The following is a 22,424-nucleotide window of genomic DNA, read 5'->3' on the forward strand; positions in this document are numbered from 1 at the left end:
AACTATTTTTATTATGGGTCCTATCATTTGATAACTTTTTACAACTACTTTTCATACTGTTTAAGACTCTCTTGTATTTTCATATTGCAGTATACAGCCTTGGGAACTGTTTAAATGAAATGTTTTGTGTTAATCCTGCCTACTCATTTTTAATATTAGGCTAATAAGTATTTAGTTTTATCTATAACTTATGCAATTTCAATGCCTATTTTCATAAATGTTAACTGAAACTAGGAGAAGTAATGCCTTCAAAGTCTTTGCAACCCCAATTCGCTTCCTGAAAACTAGGATTAGGAAAATGACCGTATTTAAAGAATTGAGTAATTGGAGCTTCACAGCAGAAACTTCAAAACCACTCACAGAAACAGTAAATTGCGATGGCGCAGCAAGTTTTGTAAGTCCTGCAACGGCCAGCCATTTCTCCATCGTAAGCAATATCCTAAATGGATGTCTAATGATTTCACTGGCTTCTGTTTAATGAGGTGAATAATTTTTCAATCCTTGTGTTTCTAAAACAATCATAACTTGTCACTCATCTTCTTATAAAATGAAAATAAAAATTCAAACACTTGAAATCAGAGCTTAATAGCTCCCTTTCATCATTCATCAAACAGGATACACTAAGAGTTAATTTAATTTAGTTTGTGTTTCTTTGATTTGGGTTTTGCAAAAACATAATGTGCATTAAAACATTAGGCAACACAAGAACACTTTATATACAGTAACTTACTAATCCTAAAAACCTAGAGTAATCTATCCTTTTTCAGGGTGTTTCTATCAGAACTCAAACAAATAATATGTACAGTACTACCTTGCATATTATATCCAACCTTGATTATTCTTTGTCTAATTGAAATTAGATTTCCATTATGGATCACTCCAATAAACAACTGATTTACAATTTAAATCATTTCTGAAAAGTATACATTTATTTATGCAATTAATAAGACAAACATTGCAACACAATATGCAAAATGTTCTTATAAGGCTTTGAAAAATGTGCTCTTCACACAACTAATCTTAAAACCAAGGTCATAAAAGTTCAGGCATATATATCAGGTGAAAAGGCTGGTTAAAGACTAACCTTTTTGTCACTCAGTCCAGTCACCTGGTCAACAAACTCCTCCTGGATCATGAAGGCAGCTAGATTGGCAGTGTAGCTGGCCAGGAAGATTACAGCAAAGAAGGCCCAAACAGACACCATGATTTTACTCGTCGTTCCTTTGGGGTTCTGCACTGGTACAGAGTTGTTGAAGACCAGACCCCAGAGAAGCCACACAGCTTTCCCAATGGTGAATGATGGTCCATGGGGGTCTAAAGCAAACATCAAAACAAACTACCATTGACATTTTTAGTCATAGCAAACAGTACGGATGTCAACTGGTACTTATAACGTGTCTGTGATTCCAGTGCAACTATGCATTAGTCAAATCACTCAAATGATTTATCTCTTTCAACATGAAGTAATTAAGAACAACCTCTTGGGAAAAAAAAAGAATGACTTTTGGAAAGGATCCTGGTATTAATTAGTCATGGGAATTATTCAAGATCCTTGAGTTGCATTGTTTAAACAAAGAAGTATTCTAATTTGTTTTACAACGTACGTGTTCATTACGTCTCAACCTTATATGATAAAATAATAGAACATGCCACTGTTATACCTGCTAAAAGTTCAACAGACAATAAATATTTTATCATCCAAACATCATTTACTGTTGAACTGTTTTTCATTGTTTTTTATTATAGCAAAACCAAAATGTATTTATTTGGAAAAAAAAATCCTTGCTCATAAAGAAGAATTATATATGCAGTAGAGTGCTGTAGACCCCACTATGAACTACTATGTGATAATTTGCAATCCCTGAAGGTACTTCAAAAGAAGATCCATTTTAGTGCATCACTTCAAAAGCAAATTCACCCACTGCGAGTGAACCTCTTAACAGTACAGTATGTGTGCCTGTTTACTTGAAGTTGCCTATGGGAAGAATATGAATGTCAATTTTCAAAACCAGTGTGTGTCCTGGGATGGCCCTCCACCGATGATTTGAGCTTTGGATTGGTTTAAAGGAAAGTGCCATGAACATTTCTTTACAAAAGAAAAAAACCCATAATAGTTTAATCCAACTGAAGAATTGCATTTGATATCTAACACAGTAACTGAAAATTCTTAATAGCGCTTGTGAAGATATGAGAAGGCCATATCATTGCTCCAGATTCTGAGTACAGAAGATTATATCTGTGAGTGATGGCTCCATGCTCATGTGAGTGCTGTTGGCAGTGGGATTCATCTAAATGGCTGCTATGCACTGATCAAATGGGATAAAAGGGTTATGTAAGGCTAAACTGGTGGAGATTTTTTCAGAACAGAAAAGTGAGCCTGAGAAATCAAAATCCGCAAATGCCTTCATATCTATTTTATCTTGTAGTCACTATGCTGTTTACAACCTCCTTTTTCCCCACTGAGAAAATACATCATAAAAAGCTAGCAGCAAACTAAAGTGAGGCTCGTTTCCCCAAAGATATGTACAGTACAACTTTTCAATGTAGTCTTCAAGATTAATAGTAGGAAACCAAACAACTAAAATTTGCATTTCAAGTGTTTATGAAATGTGATGTGCTACACTTTGTCAGTAAATGCCATTATCAAAACATTTACACAGCATGAAAACCTCACAATCTACCAAAATAATTCTCAAAGTCCCTTTGTGGCCTGCACAAAATTTGGAAAGAAGGTGGATGACCAGACTTTTACATCTGCTGCCTGCCAATGATCCAGCAAAGCCAGAAAGTCATTTTCTCTGCACTTGCTGTCTGGGCACAATTTAATGGGCTATCAAACCCATAGCATTAGCACTATGGCTAAGGTCCAAGGGCAAAATCACATAACACAATAAGGTTTACCATCTAATGCGAATTAGCAAGCAACACAAAGTATGTGGATTCATCATCATCGCCTCCATAATTTCCATAATGGGATATGTTCTTCGATAAGTGTTGAAAATGATGAGACGCAAAGCTGTCTGTCATTAAAAAATCTCCATTTATGGGCCTAATATACTTAGACCGATAGACCTAATATACTCTGTCTTGTTTTTGTTCTGCAGTCTCTCACTCTTATCTATTAAATCAATGTTTTCCTATATTCTACCGCAACAAGCCCTAAGAATATTTCTTCCAAATGTTTCTTCCAACAACTTTTTGTTTTTGGAAGCAGAGCTGAGGCAGAGCTGTAACAGGTGTTGCTGAAACGCAGTCTTTATCCAGGCTTACCTCTGCCTTGTGCAAGATTCCTGTTGAAGCCCAAAGGGCTGACATACTCGAATATGAAGACAGCCATAGCTGTTACGATGAGCAGCATAACAAACATCATCACCCACACAGAGGCACTGAAAGGCTCTGGAGAAAGGAGAGAAAATGCCAGTAAAGGAAGTCAGATTTCCTTACTACCAGTACCGGCGAAAAACCTTAAGAGATTAAAATGGATTCATGTGGGAGGGTAACAGGAATCTGTCTGGGTTCCATCCAAGGGTTTTCCCAGCTAATCTGTGCATTGAGAGGCCTTATGGTGATTAAAATATGAGCTACCATAATGCAATCAAGAGCCCATGAACACCTTGTTGGAGAGCATCAGGGGGAGGGTTAAATGCTAATAAAGCTGTATTATTTTACATCTTATCTTAATCTTGACACTGAATGTGCATATTTTTATGTTGGAATGGGAAGCTGTTCACTGGATCTGTAAAGTCCTCTTGGAAAAGCTTGAGGATTTTAAAAACGTTCATTCCAAGAAGTTGCAATGGTGACTAACAGTATGTGCTGGATGAAATGTTTGCTTGACCATATTTATGTACATTCGACAGCAGTTAAAGGGCTCGGTTCTTTCTCACCCAGAAAGGCAGATGGAGAAACTGTGCCATTGCTTCTCGAAACCATTACACTGATTCCTGTTTCCACAAAAGGAACTGAGAAATCAATCACTTCCGAACGCTCCTCATTGATCGTTAGTGAGCCCACCGCCATAACTGCTTTCTTGTTCACCACCTGTGGAAAACACCATTGAATTTATACCCAGGTAGCAGACATACAGAAGCAGAAAAAGAACGTGCATTAAAACATTAGGCAGCACAAGAACACTGTATGTACAGTATTAATCCTAACAACCTAGAGCGACGTACCCTTTTCTGAGATTTAGTACAAGCTGCAGTAAATAGCACCATAATGAACTCAAAGCACCGCCACTCAAAATGCAATAAGACTAATAAATTCTGAATTTTAGGGCCACTATCATATCAGTATCAGTATCTTATTAGTATCAGAGGCAATGTAAACCGTGAGATTGAATTTTATTTTATGTTAGCCAGCATTTCTAAAACTCTCAGGTATGATATGAGCAATACCTGTGGTTTTCAAAGGATAGTGTTTGTACTCCAGATTCAGATCTGTCTCAGGCACCTCAAATTTCTCAGAGCATGAGACCAACTTCAGCATAGGGCTGCTTGCCATGGTATGACCTGAGTGATATTTGGGAGCTAGAGGCATTGGAATCGTCCTAACCGTCTCCTCATACTCTGTGAGATCCACTTGCGCAGGCTGTTCTAGTACACACCTCAACTGCTTGTGATTTTTTCTCCTGGGTAACCCAAGACTGGAGCTTAAGGATCAGTCCTGTAGAGATCACACTTACCTCTCCAACCATGCCATTCCACACATTGTTGATCTTTTTACCATGCTTCCCATTGGTCACCAGATAAAGGTCATAGGTGAACTTCACATTCCGGGCAATCTTTTTCAAGATGTCGATGCAGAATCCCTTGCAGCACTTTTTTATATAGGTGCCCTCCACTGTGGTGTTACTGTCAATTAGATGATGTGCACATTATCACTTAAGCAATCACACACTCTTAAACCATAGATAATAAGCACTGCTTCAATAATGACATTGTAAAACATTGCTATATTAATGTCATTAGATCATTTACAGTACGTATAGTAGTTGACTCAACTTAATGAGGTGATGTGTTGTATTTAATAATTTCTTTATTTTGGGAAATGAGACAATTAATCCAAAAATCGCTTGTCTACTATATCTGTATAGAGAGAATCTATAAATAGGTAAATACAGTAGGTGTCAGAACCGCATCTGCAGCACACAACAAGAGAGTAAAGCTAAGATTCATAAATGCTTACAAACTGAAAATGGTGGTTGAGATCCATTATTTGATTTTTGCTTCTGTAAAAATGAGCCTTTGTAAAACCTTAGCACTATTAGCCTAATCTGCCTTTCAGATGGCAGTACTTTTCTAAACGACCCTGAGAATAGTAAACTAAATCTGATGATGAAGAATCATGCATTCTAGTCATTTGTAATGGTGATTTGCCATTATACGAGGCATCAATGCTTGACATCAGGCGCAGTGATCAGAAATGATTCATTTAATGGATTTAGGAATTTCATTTGTGCATTTTTGTATTATTCTTTACATTTAAATTGGACATTTTTCACATGTTTGGATCGGATGCAAAAGGAAAAAAAAGATTTAATTGCTGTAAACAGATTGTCTTATAATTGAGAACAGTACAGGTGTAGTAGATGTGAACCTTGAATATTTTTCTTAGCCAAGATAAAAGTGTGAGAAGATTTCACAGAAATCTTTAAAATTCCTATTTAAGCTACTTCATTGCTTAGATTTTAAATATTTTAGGATCCTTTAAATAGGAGGTCTCAGAGGTTTTTCACACACACAAATCCTGTTTTTTAATTACTCAGGCATGTCTGAGGAAAGGGTGTGATTAGAGGTGAAGATGTTTTGGGAGCAAGTGGGTTTTCTGCTTCAGATGATGTCAGTCCTATTCCAAATAAAGCATTCCGCTGCAGTAATGTTTGTCTCTGGCAGGGAAAACAGCTCAGTTCTTCATATCAAAGACAGAATGGGCATCATACAGCCTCAGAAGGACCGTAGCCAATCTTTGCTCCTTAATTGCCAGTCCTCTTATTTCTCCCCTAGTGAAGACTAATACTTTTCCATTTACAGAGCAATATAAATTCTTATTTTATTAATCACAGAAGGGTTTGTGGCATCCTTCCGAGCTGCTGCCTTCACACAGAGCAGCCTGTGCTCCACCGCACAGTATCACAGCAGCATATGAACTAAATGAGAATACATCACTTTTATTTCACCGAAGTGGCTAGGCATCATTTTACTGTGCTGTGTTTTCAGACAGCCTTATTAATCCTTTAATCCAATTTGTCCTATCTCAAATACAATGAATCCGTGGGCAGTAAATGAAAAGTGCAGCATCATTTTTTCTTCTTAAATTGTGATTTCCTTTCTAGCCAAATTTCTACCTCAGTGCCATGCCTTTTTTCTAAAAAAGCTTTAAAAGAAGCCATAGTCATTACGCCTATTCGGCGACTATTAACTCATATCATACAATACATAACTCAGTTAAGGAAAAAAAAGTAAAAACTTTGGTACAGGTATAAGCCTTGACTAGTAAAAATATTTTTAATCTGCATTCCTGACGTTTGAGTTTACCTGCAGTGGAGCAAAGCACAGGTGCAAATTCTTCACTAGTGCTGTCATAGTTTACAGGTCAGAGCTACAGATGAACAGCTGTCACTAAGAGGCAGCTCTTTGTGAATGGGCTCCTTACTTCATAGGACCAAAAGTAAATCCTATTATAAGTGTATTGTTAAAGGATAGAAAATGAGACAAATTGTGTTTTATAGTGGTAAAAATGAGGAGCAGCCTTTCTGGAATACCAAGCTCATTCTTTTCTTAAACAGTCGTACAAATCTAACAATCTAGTGATTTTGATGGCTGTGGGTGGTCCAGTTATGTGGAATGGAAAAGATCTTTCTACATTGAGATCCTAGCAAATCTGCACTGGGGAAAACATGGAGAACATGACCACAGGAGGGTGTGGAAAGGTGTGTTCAAACAGTGATAAGATGTACCCGTCTGGGTTCTGTTTAGACATAGTCGGCCCCAGTAATGGCAACAGTGAGAAATAATCATCTCTCTTCTCTTTCGCCATAGCAGAACAGCAGGTTTAACTAACTCAGCACAATTCCCTTTAAAATCAATCTGTTCCCACAACAGTATTTCTGAGGCATTAGCATAACTCTCTTGATATTCTGTGTTGTTCCTTCCAAGCTCGCTTAAGGCAGACTGCATGTCAGGTCTGCGTTAGTTTTACAAAATCAAATCAGCATGATTTCTGAAAAGCTTCAGTCCAGTTTAGGCCCCCTGTATTGATGTGTGATTCAAAAACAAACCTTAGGCAAAAATTCACATATTGTGATAATATCAGTGCATCTCTGAACAGCTTTTTATTCACAAAGTACACAGTATCTTGTTTGTTGAAATTACTACATGCTTACTGTACACAAAGAGAATAACAGAACAGGTAGTAAAAGCCGAAAAGAAGGCCATGATTCACTGATCACTCTGCCCGATTTATTTTAAGTCTTAGTCTTCACCTGGGGGTCTGTTCTGACCCCTTTAACTTGTCTTCACATACTTTAAGGTGTAAGCAGTGCAATAAATATACATTTATTTGAGGATAAATAATGCTGAAATTGGCAGCTGAACAGAGCTCTTTGCTTTTTGCTTTGCTCTGCATGTGCCATATAGAGAAATCTCAAACTAAAAGACTCTTTTATTTCCTTAGGTAGTACACATTTGTTTTAAAACATATGTTTTGTCATGCATTTTTTGAAAGTTCCATCTGCTACCAAGCAGGTCATACATTTTTTTAATATATTGATCATATTGGAGTGCCTGACCAAGCTAAGCATTACTAATTGAAGCAAGACGGCATCATTAATACAACCACAGACTTACAATTCCACCTGTGGTAATAGTAAATGGAACAAAATGACACCATGTCCCTCCTCTGTTTGTTAATACTTTTGTAAATCAAAATTTCAAATGGCACTCTAGAGCTCAAATTCCTGAATGGAAGTTTCACTTGATTACTGGTAGAAATTGCAATTCATTTGAATAAGGCATTTACTTAGCTAACTATTCCAAAAAGTTCAGTTAACATTGAAGATAAGCGACATTTTTTTAAAATCATTTTTCTATTATTATGATCCTACACACTACAGCAAATATTTTGACTTCAGTTCTGGAACAGAATAGAGTGTAAAAGGGCTAAATAAGTTTGCTATTGCCCATACAAGAAATCTTCATGGGTTAGTGTATCTACTATGGTTGTTGCCGCCATGAATGCACTGACAATTTACAGTATTTGTATTATTGGTTTAGCCGAAGCAACGTCTCTTTTGAAAAGTTAAATTCAAAACACAAATTATAACCACCAGCTGGTTGACGTTAGTGGCAGAATATCAATAAAGAGCAAAATAAGGTATAATTAGCGAGAGCTGTTATTTGGTATCAACAAGCTACTGAATAAAACCTTTTTTTTATTTTATTTTTTTCCAAATACTCTCTTGGGATATTCCTCCAGGCTCCCTGTGGTGCTTTCTCTCCCCACCACCTCAGAGAATGTTCTGACTGGCTCGCTCTTCTCCTGTCAAAACAATGCTGCACACTCTCCTTGAAGCTGTGGACGGGAGTGTGGGCAGGCCTTTCCCATTCTACAATTGCTCCAAACTAAGAAATTCCTCCACATCTCCCTCCTTTGCCAGAACTGGCACGAAGAAATTCTACTGACTCATCCTGAAGAATCGTCTTTCCTGGCTGCTCAGGACTGCCGTCGGCTACTCTGATAAGTGACTCTTTCCTGCAGGGAGGCAAGATATATTTCCATTTCATGCTTCAGGAATAAACAAGCTTTGTCCTCTCAAAGACATACATTTAGGAATATACGGTATTTATGTTAATTACTGTACCTAAGTCCCACCTTAGAGGTGAGCTTTTAGATACAGTCCGTGTGGGTGAACATGTACAAATTCTCTACCAGTCTGTTGGGCAGGCAAGCTGTTTATGAGCTTTCAGGAGGTTGTGCTTGGCCGACTTTGCTAAGACACTAGAATGTGGCTGTGATGCAAGTATGTTACATATGTGAACGGCACATTTACAACATAATATGCTGCAATTGTTTCCTAATAGGAAACACAGTTTGATATCATTTGGTACTTTGTGCTGGAACATCCCTGTGACACCTCTTGAGGCCTGCCATAAAATAACAGGACTGTAAACCCACATGGATACTTGCAGTCCTGGTAATAACGGAACGTTTGTCTTGTTAATTACAAGAGTTTCACTTCAATCCACAATCGGCCTCCCTCTACTGAGATTTCTTTTTATTACTGTGACTGTTTCCATGGCTACTAGGCCTTCCATCCACTTGTAAGGAACTTTACTGAGCCCTGAGGCTCATGTCGGAGCCATGTACTGTACGTTATCTTAATAAGAACATCTTTATCAAGAAACTTTCCTCTTAATCTGTGCATTAAAACTATTTTGCTACCGAGCCCACAGCCAGCTTCAATACACTGTCGCAGAGACCACATCAGCAAGAGATCTTGAATTACTCGGCTGGCTCTTCGCTCCCCTTTTCTGACTTGGATCAAACAAACCTTTAAGAAGAAGTTAGAAGAGAGTGCTTATCGGCATGTTAAAATGTCTGCAGGAGTCATGCGGGTTCTACAATGGGAAATGCTTCATTCCACGAGCACTTGTGTTGGCTGCCAGTGCTTCTGCATCATTAAACCTGCTGCAGCACTCACTCGGCAAACAGGCACAATGGATGCTTGAATAGGAATCGTGCTATTTAAGAAATGGAACAGAAAGTGCACTGGCCTGCGCATACGTGGGCATGTGTGGGGATCTGGGTGAGTGCGCAAACGGCTCTCACTGCTTTCAAGTCATCGTGTTCATCAGCTCAGCCGGAGCTGTGCTGGGGGAGGATGTTGGCGTGAAGTCTAATGCAATGTGATTGCATAAGCATCATGATGTACAGTATAAGATCATCTTAGCTTGAAAACAGGAAGCAGGCAGCAAATTTCTGAACCTGAAGACCCAATGGCTTAAAAAGCATCACCAAATATACAAACTGTTGGGACATCAAGGAATCCCTCAATGGTAAACTGATGATCTCAGCATGCAGACAGCCCAGAGAACCCCAATACAATAACGTATTGAAACATCTGAAATGTATCCGAAACATCTCAGAAATGAGGGATTCTGGAGACACGCATGGGGGTGGTTTTTTCAGGAAAAAAAGATGAGTGAAAGATCAGAGTTAGTAGCATGAGCAATCAGAGATATTCTGCTGATTAGAAGAAAAAAAGAATATTGCGTGCCTTAAGAAGACAAAGCAGAAGACTTACTCTTTGATGTGTTTCCGGCAGGGCACTGAGTTTCTCATGCAGGTTCCTGTCAGGCGCTCGACATTCTCCACAATGACGAATGGCGCCTCCTCCAGGGTAACGATGCTCAGGTGGTTGTCATCAGACTCCGAGTCTCCAAAGGAATTAAACCGGGGCCAAACGGGATACTTCAGGGTCAGACTCTTGTTCTCCCATTTGCCCATCTGCAACACCAAGACACTTCATCACGCTGCTTGCTGAAGTAGGACAGGACTGAAATTGAGGAAGTCACCCAGCATTGAACACAAGATAATAATGCTGTTACCACTGCAGGAAGTAAGCAAGTCTGCTGTCAACTGCTGTATCCCGTCCTTTTGTCTACCTATTACATACTGTATATAGTAGATGCTGAAGCCTTAGCTGAATGCATTTATAAATTCTCTCAACAGTGCAGAAATGTTATTCCACATTCCCAAGTATGTCCTTTAAATTAGGATTTAATAAAGAAAAACTCTGAAAAGTTCCTGTAACAGATAAATGAAGTCAAATGAATCAAAACATGGTTCATTGATATGATTACCTTTATGAACTTAAGCATACACTACATACACATTTTTATGCTTAAATAACATATTGCATTCTACAAAGAAGATGGAGCATTTTTGTCATGCCAGGCAGAACTCCTTTCTGACATTGGAAACCTCATAGAATGTGGATATATATCGTTTTCATGAAACGGATTGTTAACTATTATCACTGATTTAACTATGGATGTGGAATTATCTTCTCTGTAGTGAAAGGCAGGACATGCAAGAACTGCTAATAAGTATCAGGAGCCTCTGTAACACTTCCTCTCACAATGGCTTTTAATCTGACAGGTCCAACATCTTCTGATTTACGGGATAAAGTCAGTACATTTTTAAAAATACCATGCCCAAAATCATAGAAGCACTAACCTATGCAACAGAAAATAAATGCTAGGGCCCTTGTCGGCATTCCTATGGTGGGATGGAAACTTATTCTGTTTCACCCCTGTCCTTGTCTTGCTTATATGTTTCAATTTTGCTGTTTTCCATCCACCAAAACTTTGCCTTTGTGGAAGCTTCCTGGCTCATCCTCCACTAAAGGATTGTCATTCTCCTCATCTGTTCTCTGCCTTAGCTGGGGTTTGACCGAACTGTTGCAATAACAATCCCGTTAGCAAACGAAGCTGACAACACTGCGACTTCGACTGGCTGGTCACTAATACAGTCACATGTTAATTAGTGACAGCTATGTCATAGTGTGCTGAACTAGAAAATGAGTGGTCTGCAGTTGACCACATCACAGTGTGTTTATAAGTCTTGGAGCACTGGGTGGTATCCTTCCAATCAACTTTAAATGCCTTGAAATCAAATCCTAATACAGAAGTCATTACCGCTTTTCTCAATTTCAGTGTCTTAATTGTAAGGCACTTTGTTGTCTAGCAATTGCTGTCTAATTCCTGCATTGTCATCATTAGAGTAACCCCTTAATTTAAGCGACTTCTGATTTAACGGACAAAATCTGCTAAAGGAGAATTTTTATCTGTAAAATGACAGATAACAGAGACGTGCACCAATTAAAAAAACCCAACAAGGTAGAAATAAATACTTCACAGGTTTAAAATTCATGGAGATCATTGGTGCCCAATAGGACACTTGCTTATGATGGGTGCTGCTTGAGGTTTGTGTCCTCAGGTGAATTTATATATATAATATATAATATATTTATGACACATGGAATAAAGAGCTTGTATATTTATGATAAAAAAGGCACAGGAATAATATTCATTAAGTATGTTGATTGTAATTGCTAAATAAGTCAAAAGATCCACATCCAGAATGCATTAGAATTCGACCAAACTGTTCAAATGACATTCCTGTTAGCAAATGAAGCACATGCATATATACAGTATATAGTATATGAATATATCTCATATTCTGTAATAGCGTGTTTTTAGGACGAAAACCATGATTCTTGATTTAACGGACATTCGGCAATAATGTACCAGAATTTACAAACCAATGCCCACGAGTGATGACCTGGGACACTATGCAGCAGGAGATGCAATTCTTCGAATGAGGCATTAAATTGAGGTTCTGCCTACTTGGTTATTGAAGATCCCACTGTGCTATTAATAAATGTATGGTTATGAACCTCAGTGTCCCTGCTAAATTATACTCTTGGCTTGCTGGCTTATCCAAACCTTAACATTTAATCCCAGTGTTATTGATTCTAAAAAGGCCCAAAAATGCACTCTTCTATAAATTAACAGGAACCTGCAGTTCAGACCCTATTTCTGAGCTGCCTGTCATTACAAGAGTTACAGTACACAAGCTCTTGCATAGCACAAACTACAGAGGCACCAAGTATTTGGGGAATATTACAAGTCTCTCATCAACTTGCAACTTGGAATGGTGGACCTTTACTTATTCACATACTGATGACTAGCTGAAAGGAAAAGTGACTTATTAATAATCAAGTACACACAACAGGGAGGGTACAAATCACCTCACTAAGAGCTCAATACATTTCCTGCAGAAAACAAAAAACTAAACATTGTGTAAATACATCTTACTGCCCCTGTAATCACCAACATCTCTCTCTTCGTGTCTCTTTCATTTTCTTTCCCGATACTGTTTAATTTGGGAATGTTCAAAATGACTTTACAGAACAGCAACTGCATTTGAAAGCTTAAAGCGCGCCATCAGATCTAGATGGATGATGTTGAATGTTGGTTCGAAGTAGGTTTTTATTATGTTATTTGGATGGCAACTAACAATGTTATCAGGTCATTTCAATTATATACAGTATGAGCACAAGATGTTCTACAGTATGTAACCTCACCATTTTCTATATAATAGCACATTTCATAAACCTTACAGATATACCAATAGTGATATTGTATATTTGACTATTTTATAAAGCAGGCTGAGCACATCCAGGACTTGTATAATAATATAATATTTAATACTTAACAGTAATAAACAGCTTGTTGGTTTATAGATTTCTCATTCTCAAGTCTCCCTCCCTATAGTGCATTATCTCGAAAATTTCGACTTTTATATTTAGAAATTAAGCCCTCAAACCATGACATTCCGAAAGAGCTTTTCATTCCTAATCCAATGGGTTCATTTAAATCATTGTTCTTTTCAGCAGCCCATTGTAATGCAAATGACTAGATTTAAACAGTGTGTCCCGTAACTAAAATATCCTTGTGTTTCACCTAAAAATAGCACTGTGATGTCAAAAGCATTTCTTAATGTTACTGCAAGAGCCCGAAAGGCTCAGTTTATCTCTCAGTCAAAAAGATACCACAGGCAAAGGAATTCAGATGATTTGCATGCAAATTGGAACCGCAGAATGGTTTCATTAAATGTGATGCACCTTAATGATGATGAAAGAAGAAGCACTGGATAGACTCTATAAATCTTCCTCTAGAAAAAGGGATGCATCCAATCATGAAAGAAACAGCTTACACATTTCAAATAACACCAACGTTCATTAGCAGCAGGGTACTTTCCATTCAAGAATAAACAAAGGAAAAAAAAAACAGAACAAAACTTCATTTCTGTTGAGGTAATCTTCGCGTTTCCTGCATTCTCTCTGCACCCTCTCTGCAAAAGACAAACACTCCCTGGTGCACCAGATTGACCTCATTTGGTAAACATAATTAAATGAGAGCTTCACAAACCAATGACGCATAGAATCTGCATTAAGATGCTTAATTTCACAGTAATTGTGCTCCTGTGCTAATAGAAAAGAACTTTACTGTTTAATAGCACGGTATCTACAATTAATAGTCTAGTGATGCCTGAGCTACTAGACAGACCACTTTGATTTCCAACTTGCTGCAATTCGCTTTGCAGAGAAACACTTTCAAGTCTCAACATCACAGGTCTGCGTCTATGGTCTTCACATTGGTTGCTTTTAGTGTATTGGTATACCAAGGAACCTCCTCAAATTAGTTAATAAGAGAACGCCTGTGACAATACAAAATTCTCTTGCAGGAGGGATAAATGGTTTTGGGATGGAAGCTGCAGTCGCAATCTTTAATGGTGCAGCGGTTTGTCTTCTTTAGTAGCGGCAAGGAAAAAAACAGGGAGACAAAATGGAAACTGGACATTTATCATCATAAACTTTGTTTTTAGATATAAATTTGCAGTCCATTATAAATGCACCACTCTCCAGTTAAATGACACGTAGCACAGACAACCTCTTCCTTTTAAATTAAAATTTGCAATGTAAATTGTTCCCCAAACACTTTTTTGTTGATTTAAAATGATTGTCCTAAGTGGGTGTATTGTGACAAAGAGGACTTTGTTTTCGCATTGGGGCCCTTTTGGTTAGACGCTAACAAGTTCATGGCAAGCTGTTAATTTTACTCAGGTGTTCGGCGAAAACCGTTTACCTTTTGATGTGCTGATCCCAAGAAAGCAGAAGAATTCAGAATTCTCTAGCTCTTTCTTAACTTATTACTGCGCATCCTGAGGATCATTTATCCTTAATGGAAAAACATTGCAATTTTAAACGGATTTAATTTATTTCCATATGCGTCTTTCTCCACGTCCGTCCTACAGGGAGCTGTCAGCCATGTGTTGCACCTGATGTTTTCCGAATATCTTGGCTCTCCAGCTGTTGTGAGCGCAGCCAGTGCTCTGACACTGGGGAGGGATGCCAGGGGAGTCTGACTCAAAGAGTGTGTAATGGAAACCAGATTGCTGCTCGTCCTCTGACAACTGTGCAGCTCTGCACTACTGCAGTCTTAGCAAGGAGCTGTTATCTGGTGGAAGGGACTTTTGGATTTTAGATACTGGCAAGTCCTGTTTTGATGGCTGCAACCTAAATGTTTGAGCACAAGGTAAATATGTATAGAACAGAAGACACTTAGCAAATTCAAATAATATATCAGAAGGTGTTGTTTACCGAAAATATTACTGATCCGTTGCTAATCCTTAACTTAGCCTTTCCCATTCTCTATTAAAAAAAAACTACTACACAGCCTGCTAGTCCAGAACCTGCAATGCCCCTCAGTACAGCTCAAGCTGTTTTCTTCAAGTCAAGTCTGCCTAGATCACCAATTCCCAGAGGCATGTAAACCAGCCCAGACCATTACTGTAGAGCACTGCCCCTCTGGAGCTCTCAATCGCCCCCCCTTCCAGACTGAAGCGTAGACAAACACTGAAGCCCCTTTCCTCACAAGTGGTCTTAATAAGCCTCTTAATTAGCCCAGAGAGATGGCTAATTCCAAGTAGAGACTATCCCAATGGCTCCTTTCTCTCACGTGGACACTCATTCCCTCTGAGGGCTAATTACTCACTCAGACCAGCTATGCCTTATCCTGCAGGTTTTCCCAAGTAATAGGCGGCCATCTTGACTCAAGGCCAAGGGTTCGACCCAAGATGGTGGCTTACTCACACTTCTCACCGGAATTTTCTGGAACTTTCTTTTTCTAAGTCTCATCTTTCACGTTAAACCAAATGCCGAAACTGCAGAGCGCTGTGAGAAATCTAATAATCGATGCCTACGTAACTTTGTGACTCATTTTACTTCTATTATGCCCAGTTATTGCAAGAATAAAGCGAAAGGAATACAATCTTTAAACTCGTTCTGATTTCTATGTTTTTAATTAAATAATGCATTAATTTAGCATTTATTCAATGAATCATTACAGTAATAATTTGTTTTTTAGATGGTAACTTTTAACCTTCTACACGTGTGCCGCTTACAAAAGGACTGGAGTTTTGTTTCTCACCTAAAATTCTTAACAAAATCACTTGGCAATCTAAGTAGTTTTTGTGTTGCAACATCTAAGAAAACATTGATTTCTACTCATTTCCTGTCCACGGTGCTCACAGCAGTACATAGAGGCAGTCCCAGGTTTAGATACTGGATCTCTCCCTCAAGACACGGCTCTGCTATTTCCACACATGTACTGTACCTGCTGTAAGAGTGATTCACCATAATTCCTTCAATACCACCACAGTCCTTTCTTCAATAATTCCCCTGGGAAACTATTATCCCACCTCATAAGAATGTTTTATCTACTACGCTATTGCCATGTGTTAGTAATTTAACATGTTAAAAGGGGTCACAATCTGAAAAGACATCAAAATTTTACCCAACGATCTTCCTATCAGCTCCTTTTACTGGTGTCAGTTTTGTGTGATCAGTAGTTGTAAAGGCCTTTCCACATGCGTAAAACCCACCCACCGCTACCATAGGTTTGGAAAAAAAGCAGTGCAAAACCTGCAGTGAAACAGCCCCCTTAAGAACCTACTAAAACCAAATGCTAGCTGTCTGATTCTTTTAAACTTATTATTAATGGCTTTAATAAACTCCTTCCTCCGTGTTACTCTGCCTGACTGATGGACTGATGGAGAGAGCAGACAAAACGCACTGAAGGTGCCTTTCTAAAGTTAAAGGGACGAAGAAGGATACAGCCCCGGTTATTTCCACTGTGTGTTCGACAGAGCATGGCAGCTGTGTGCCCTGGAGACTTCTGTATCCTTGTGCTACAGCAGTGGTACTGGTAAGCCTCAGAATAAAATAACTCAAACTAGAGCATCACCACAAACTATCTATGCTGTAAACCACTTCAGTTGGAGTATGCACATCCATAGCCGTCTCTCTCTGAAAGATATGTCAAACACACACTGTAATGATACAACAATCATGTCTTACTAACTGGCACTGACTAGCTGCTACTGTTTTTATGTACACCATCGTTTGAGAGCAAAACAAAAACATAATTCCAATAAAATAGACTAATATCAAGGTGCAGGAGGAAACCATTCAGTTTTTAAGAGGGAACCGTCATAATCTTTGTAATTATTTCCAATACTTTATTGACTGAAGCTGAGCTCTTGTTCAACTTTTTTGAGGCCCAGCTTTGCCTTTGGTGGAATGTCAGCTTGCAACACAGTTATTTATAGCACTGCAGCACTGCTGGAATTTCTTTCATTAAAGCTTCTCCGTGTCCTGTGCTGCTGCTGCTGCTGCTAACTGTGTCACGTTAACTTGGCCATACCTGGCTCTCTCAGTTGTGCGCAGGGAGCCGCCTGTCACAAGAACAATGTTGTGGAGTGGCAGCACTTCCATTAGTGGCTTGAGCTAAAATTTACACGCCCACATTAAAGACCATCCTTTTTAATTAACAGCATCCCCGGAAAACATTCGCTTTGACTATACAGCTTTTGACTGCTGAAGAATGTACCACTTTTATGTGCCAGGGAAGTAACCATGCTTCTATTAGTGCTCATTTAACCTATTTGGCAATATTTATGCATGAAAGAGCAGCAGTAGGCTACATTTTACAAGCAATCGAGGTGTCACGGGAGAATTAAAAAGGGATTTTTGATTGCTTCAGAAAGGCGAACCATAAGCGTCTACTCATTCCTAAAGCAATCAGGGGGTTATTAAATATCCTAAGAGTCACTTTGACATAATCTACAGTACTGCTTTATGTTACAATAAAGATATATCAAAGCGCTGTCTGGAAAACAGTATGGATACTGTAGAGAACTACGTAAAACGCCAAGGAAACATATACGTCATTAGCAAGAATAAATTAGTACTACTGACAAGAACCACAGCATAAGAACAAAAGAAAGACTACAAACAACAAGAGGAGGCCATTAGGACCATGTGGCAGAATCAGAATCAGAAACTTTTATTCGCCAAGTACAAAATATACGAGAAATGTGGCGCAGGTGTCAACATAAATTATATGATATTATTCCAGTTATATTATTTATAATAATAAAAATAGCAGTAATAATAATACTTTAGCTGCCTACCTAGCCCGAGTTAATACCTCAGTCACCAAACCCATTTACTATGGGCCACGATGAGGTCTGTCTAGACTGATTTTCCTTTGCTGTTTCATACAACGAGACTGCAGCCATCTGTGATATCTGGACTAATGTGTCATGCCAACAGCCTCCATCAGCACTACGGGCAACCCATTCATGACCCCCTATGGAGAGGTGCGGTGCCAATGTAACAGGACTCATTCAATGCCTGGACCTGTGATGGACCTGTTATGGTGATGTAATCCCCCACTAGGGACCCTCCGCAACACTGAATTTTCCCATAACAGGGCACAGTGGAACTGGGAGGTTTCTACAGGGATGATCAGTCAAGGCTGAGGAGGGGATGTAAAAGTTTACTGTAGAATGTGCAGCACATTCATGCAGGTTGTTTGTCTTAAAGAACTGTAAGGAAAATGCAATCAATGAAGACTTTTTTAAAACCCAAAAACAAACAGGACAAATTTGACTGTTGGTTACTATATTGCTAAAAATTATCTTTTAATGATAGTCACCGGATTATTGCTGCTTTCAATGTCCTTTATCTTAGACCTATTTTTCTTATTTTAAAACTTATCTGGGCATTGGCTAGTGTGAAGTCAGTATCTGATTTTCCCCACCCATAAAATATTAAATACATTTTGATTGTCTGCATAAATGTAGGTAACCACTGGTGTGCAAACTCCCAATACATTGGTGTGCAAACTCCCAATACATTGAAAACATCCCATACGAGTCTTCATTATCTACATCTTTCTTTACAGATTTTTAATAATCTGTTATTTGAACATTAAATCAGGTAAAAGAAGAATTACAAATGAGAGTTCCATCTAATTCTTCAAAGAAGCCCCAGTATTGGATTCAACAACATGGCTCAATAGCTCATTACAAACTTAAAATTCTGTACTCTTCTCTTTTAACCTTATTAAATATTCATGTTCTCAAATATCCTCTTTGAAAAGTTTGAAACATATGGATTCCTCAGTCACCTACTTCCAAAGGGATCTACACCCTCTGTCACATCATGTAGCAATTCAAAATAGGTAAATAAGATACAGAGGAGGCAACACCATCATCCTTTGACCCTTGTCACTTGCTCCTACCAAATTAGCATGTTAGGTCTTCTGAAACACTAGAAGCAGACTAACCTTTGAAACAGAATGTCAAATTGTTCATACACTACACGAAATGCAGGCTAGTGCCCCTTGCAAATCCTCACATTTATAGTCATTAGCACAGCCTGAAGGTCTGCTGTTACTTCCATCTGAAAAATCTAATATCAGACAGACGATCAGGTGGGATGATCAGGTGGAAAATATTTCCACACTCTGTAATAAATGTTGATTTTTTTGTTCTGGAGCTGCACCTGCATATGAAGTAACCTTGGATTTTAAGATTTTTACTGTGGACCGTATTTACTTTGCTTTGAAATGCCTCACTTTTTGTCTTGCTACGGTTTGTCTTGTCTTGTATCACCGTGTCTCTCAAGGTTTTACCATTTGTGCTTGTACTCGGTTACAATAACATAGGGATCTTTGTCTTAACAGAGACGGAAGCTGCCAGCTGAAACAAAGACAAAACTGAGGGGCAGTCGAGAAAGGCTACACTGCAGTGAAGAAGCACAATTATGGCAAAACTCCTTTGTAATTGCTGTTGTATGGCTGCCTGTTTGCTAATGTGACTATTGAAAAACACTTCAAATCATTTTGGCAATCTCATCCTTTCAGCTTTGTCCCTAAACAATCATGCTATTATTGTGTTTTTTTTTTATCCTGTATGATTTAGCTAATGATATAAAAATGATATGTATCACAGAAAGATACAAGAATGGGATCATTTCTTGCGGAAAGGCTGAAGGAAGAAAAAGATATTTCAGCTGTGGCGCCTCTTCAGGGAGCAGAAGGAGCAGGAGAATGAAGCAAAGGGATGGATAAAGAGGACAAAAGGGACGAGAATAGATATATTTGTTTAATCATTCACCAAAAATGCAAAGGAAAAGCCTCTGATTTCCCCCGGGGAAAGGAAGTGGGCAGAATCGAAGGCTCGTGCTTTGCAGTGGCAGCTCTTTCACCTCGTATCGGCCAAGGCTCTGTCTTATAGCAGAGGGCTCAGCTGGCCCCAGAGAGAACGCCGCACTGCCCACACGGAGGCAGAGGGGACGAAGCCAGATGGTGATTGGTTGCAGGCAGATGTGTGGATATAGTGTCAAAAATGGTGACAGAGAATTCCCCCAAGTAGGAAATCGGCGCGGAATGAAGGATAACCGACAAGTAAAAACACTGGGGAACACTTGCTGGAAGCAGATTGTACATTGAGAATTCCAGGATTTCAGATTAGACTCTCAAAATTAGACGTTATTTTATTCTTAGTCTACAGTACAAATACACACCTCTGTTTCTCTTCCTTTTCAAACTGAAAGAACTGGACAGAGACGTCAGGTTGTCTTGTCTCCACAGACTTTCTAGCGGTTGTCATCCACACTAGTAACTGCCCAGGACCACAGAACCAGACTTCCCCTTCCAGCTGGCCACACATGTAGGTTTAATGAATCTCTTCTGTCACAAGAGTCACTTTGGAACAACACTGTTGCTCATGTCAACTTTTACTGTCCAGTTACACCAAGAGTTTCTTAGAGTGGATATTCTTTATCATGAGGTTTTGTCCTCATGCTTGTCCTCCTTGTTTTTTGTTAATGTTCCTCTGAATGTTCAATGTAAAAAGGTAGACGACACTGATTCCCATCTTCCTTTCTATTGTCTTTAGTGCCACATGCTGCTCTGAATGGTACTGTCAATATTCTGCCACTGAGATGATAGACTCTCAATATTTAGTCTTATTACTGTGTGCCAGAGTGTTAGATATAAACCTCCATCATCAGCCTATAGGCAACTGCATAGATGAATTCACAACATCAAAGATACAAGGAGCTTACTACAGTATATATCACACTGCCCACATCACACGTCCTCCTTTTCTAGGCATGCTTTGTCTGGACAAACTGGGCATCTGTATCTGTGCCCTTTCAAAACTACAGGATGAACTTTACAACAGACTATTCCCTAAAGTTTTTCAATGCTATAAATACCTCCAGATGACATGTGTATTAGACACCGATGTAATGATTCTCTCTGCAGTCAAACTACCACCACCTACCTGCCAAACAAGCTTTCAGATATTGGATCTCAGAACACACTCAGCTCAGGACTCATCCCCTTCGATCTGTTGTATCTGCCTCCCTAAGCAGCTCTTGATGCACAGCTTCTGTTCTCCGCCTCTAAGCTACATTAGCGTAGGTACAAATGATTCTGTATCCTGAGGCACATCTTCAGACAACAGGAGGAGTGCTTTGCCTCCCCACCAGTCTTTCTTTCACAGCGAGCATGGGAAGAAGGACTGGGAAACTTCAATTTGAACATGCTGAGTTAAAAAGGGAAACTGTCAAAATTGTGGGGGAAAATGTCATTATCTACAGTAAATAAAATTTGTCATTTAATCTTAAGCATTCTGTTTATGAAGCAAATTTATTCAATACCTTAAGTGTTCAACATAGTTTTGTCAGATTATTATTAGTTGATTATATCTATTTATTTGGCTTCTTTTTTATTTACTGTATATTCCGACAGGAGCCATTTTCTCCCTAAACACTGGACCTCTTCCACAGCCTGATGTGTTTTATTGGCTGACACCAGAAGATCTCTTGAAGAGCAGTCAGTTATGGAATTTAATTTCAGTCTTGTATCGTAATGTCTCCCTTCAATAAGAAGGGAAAAACAGTAAAAAGGTCAAAGTTGTGCCTTTAGGTAGCAGTGAATTCCACTTTTTGCTTTGTCTGTAGTAGCAAGCATATTATTACAAGTAGAATTAAGAGTTATTGAAGTTATCTAACGATCCTGGTCTTACTGTACCTTGACAAGGCAGGTTGGGTGTCTCTGAAAATGCAGAGGAATGTTACTAAAAGGGCCATCCAATAAGAGACATCTTAAAGCTGTGTCCAATGTGGGACCATCTAATGATATACAGTATAACACAGATGGACTCTAGAGGGTCTGTTTCTCAACAAGATAATTGGTCAGGGGTCACTGTTCATCATCCAAAGAAAGATTCACCAATGGTGGACTTGCAGGGTAGACACCAGGACTACAGTATATTTGACAACAGCTTCAACCAATCACCAGCTATGATGCTGCACCTTAAAAGCTAGTACCTAATTCATTTTTCCTTGGTTAATTCACTGGCCCCTCCAACTGAACTGGCAATCAGACATTTCCAAACAAGACTCTGAAATAGTGCGTCACCAAAGTCCAGAATTC

At 38.8% G+C, this 22,424-nt stretch overlaps 1 protein-coding gene across 2 annotated transcripts in view; it reads right to left on the reverse strand.

The window, feature by feature from the left end:
• Nucleotides 1–22,424, reverse strand: part of grin2aa (glutamate receptor, ionotropic, N-methyl D-aspartate 2A, a) — a 111,026-nt gene that overhangs the window by 16,876 nt on the left and 71,726 nt on the right. For both annotated transcript variants that reach the window (XM_088612473.1, XM_088612472.1), the window contains exons 6-10: nt 10,304–10,506; nt 4,685–4,853; nt 3,888–4,041; nt 3,271–3,396; nt 1,085–1,314 (exon numbers count right to left, since the gene is read on the reverse strand). In XM_088612473.1, the coding sequence (XP_088468599.1) occupies nt 1,085–1,314; nt 3,271–3,396; nt 3,888–4,041; nt 4,685–4,853; nt 10,304–10,506 (882 nt within the window). The remainder of the gene's footprint in view (nt 1–1,084; nt 1,315–3,270; nt 3,397–3,887; nt 4,042–4,684; nt 4,854–10,303; nt 10,507–22,424) is intronic.

The sequence above is a fragment of the Lepisosteus platostomus genome, chromosome 19 (genome assembly GCF_059453375.1).
Source record: "Lepisosteus platostomus isolate fLepPlt1 chromosome 19, fLepPlt1.hap1, whole genome shotgun sequence".
Lineage (NCBI taxonomy): Eukaryota > Metazoa > Chordata > Actinopteri > Semionotiformes > Lepisosteidae > Lepisosteus > Lepisosteus platostomus.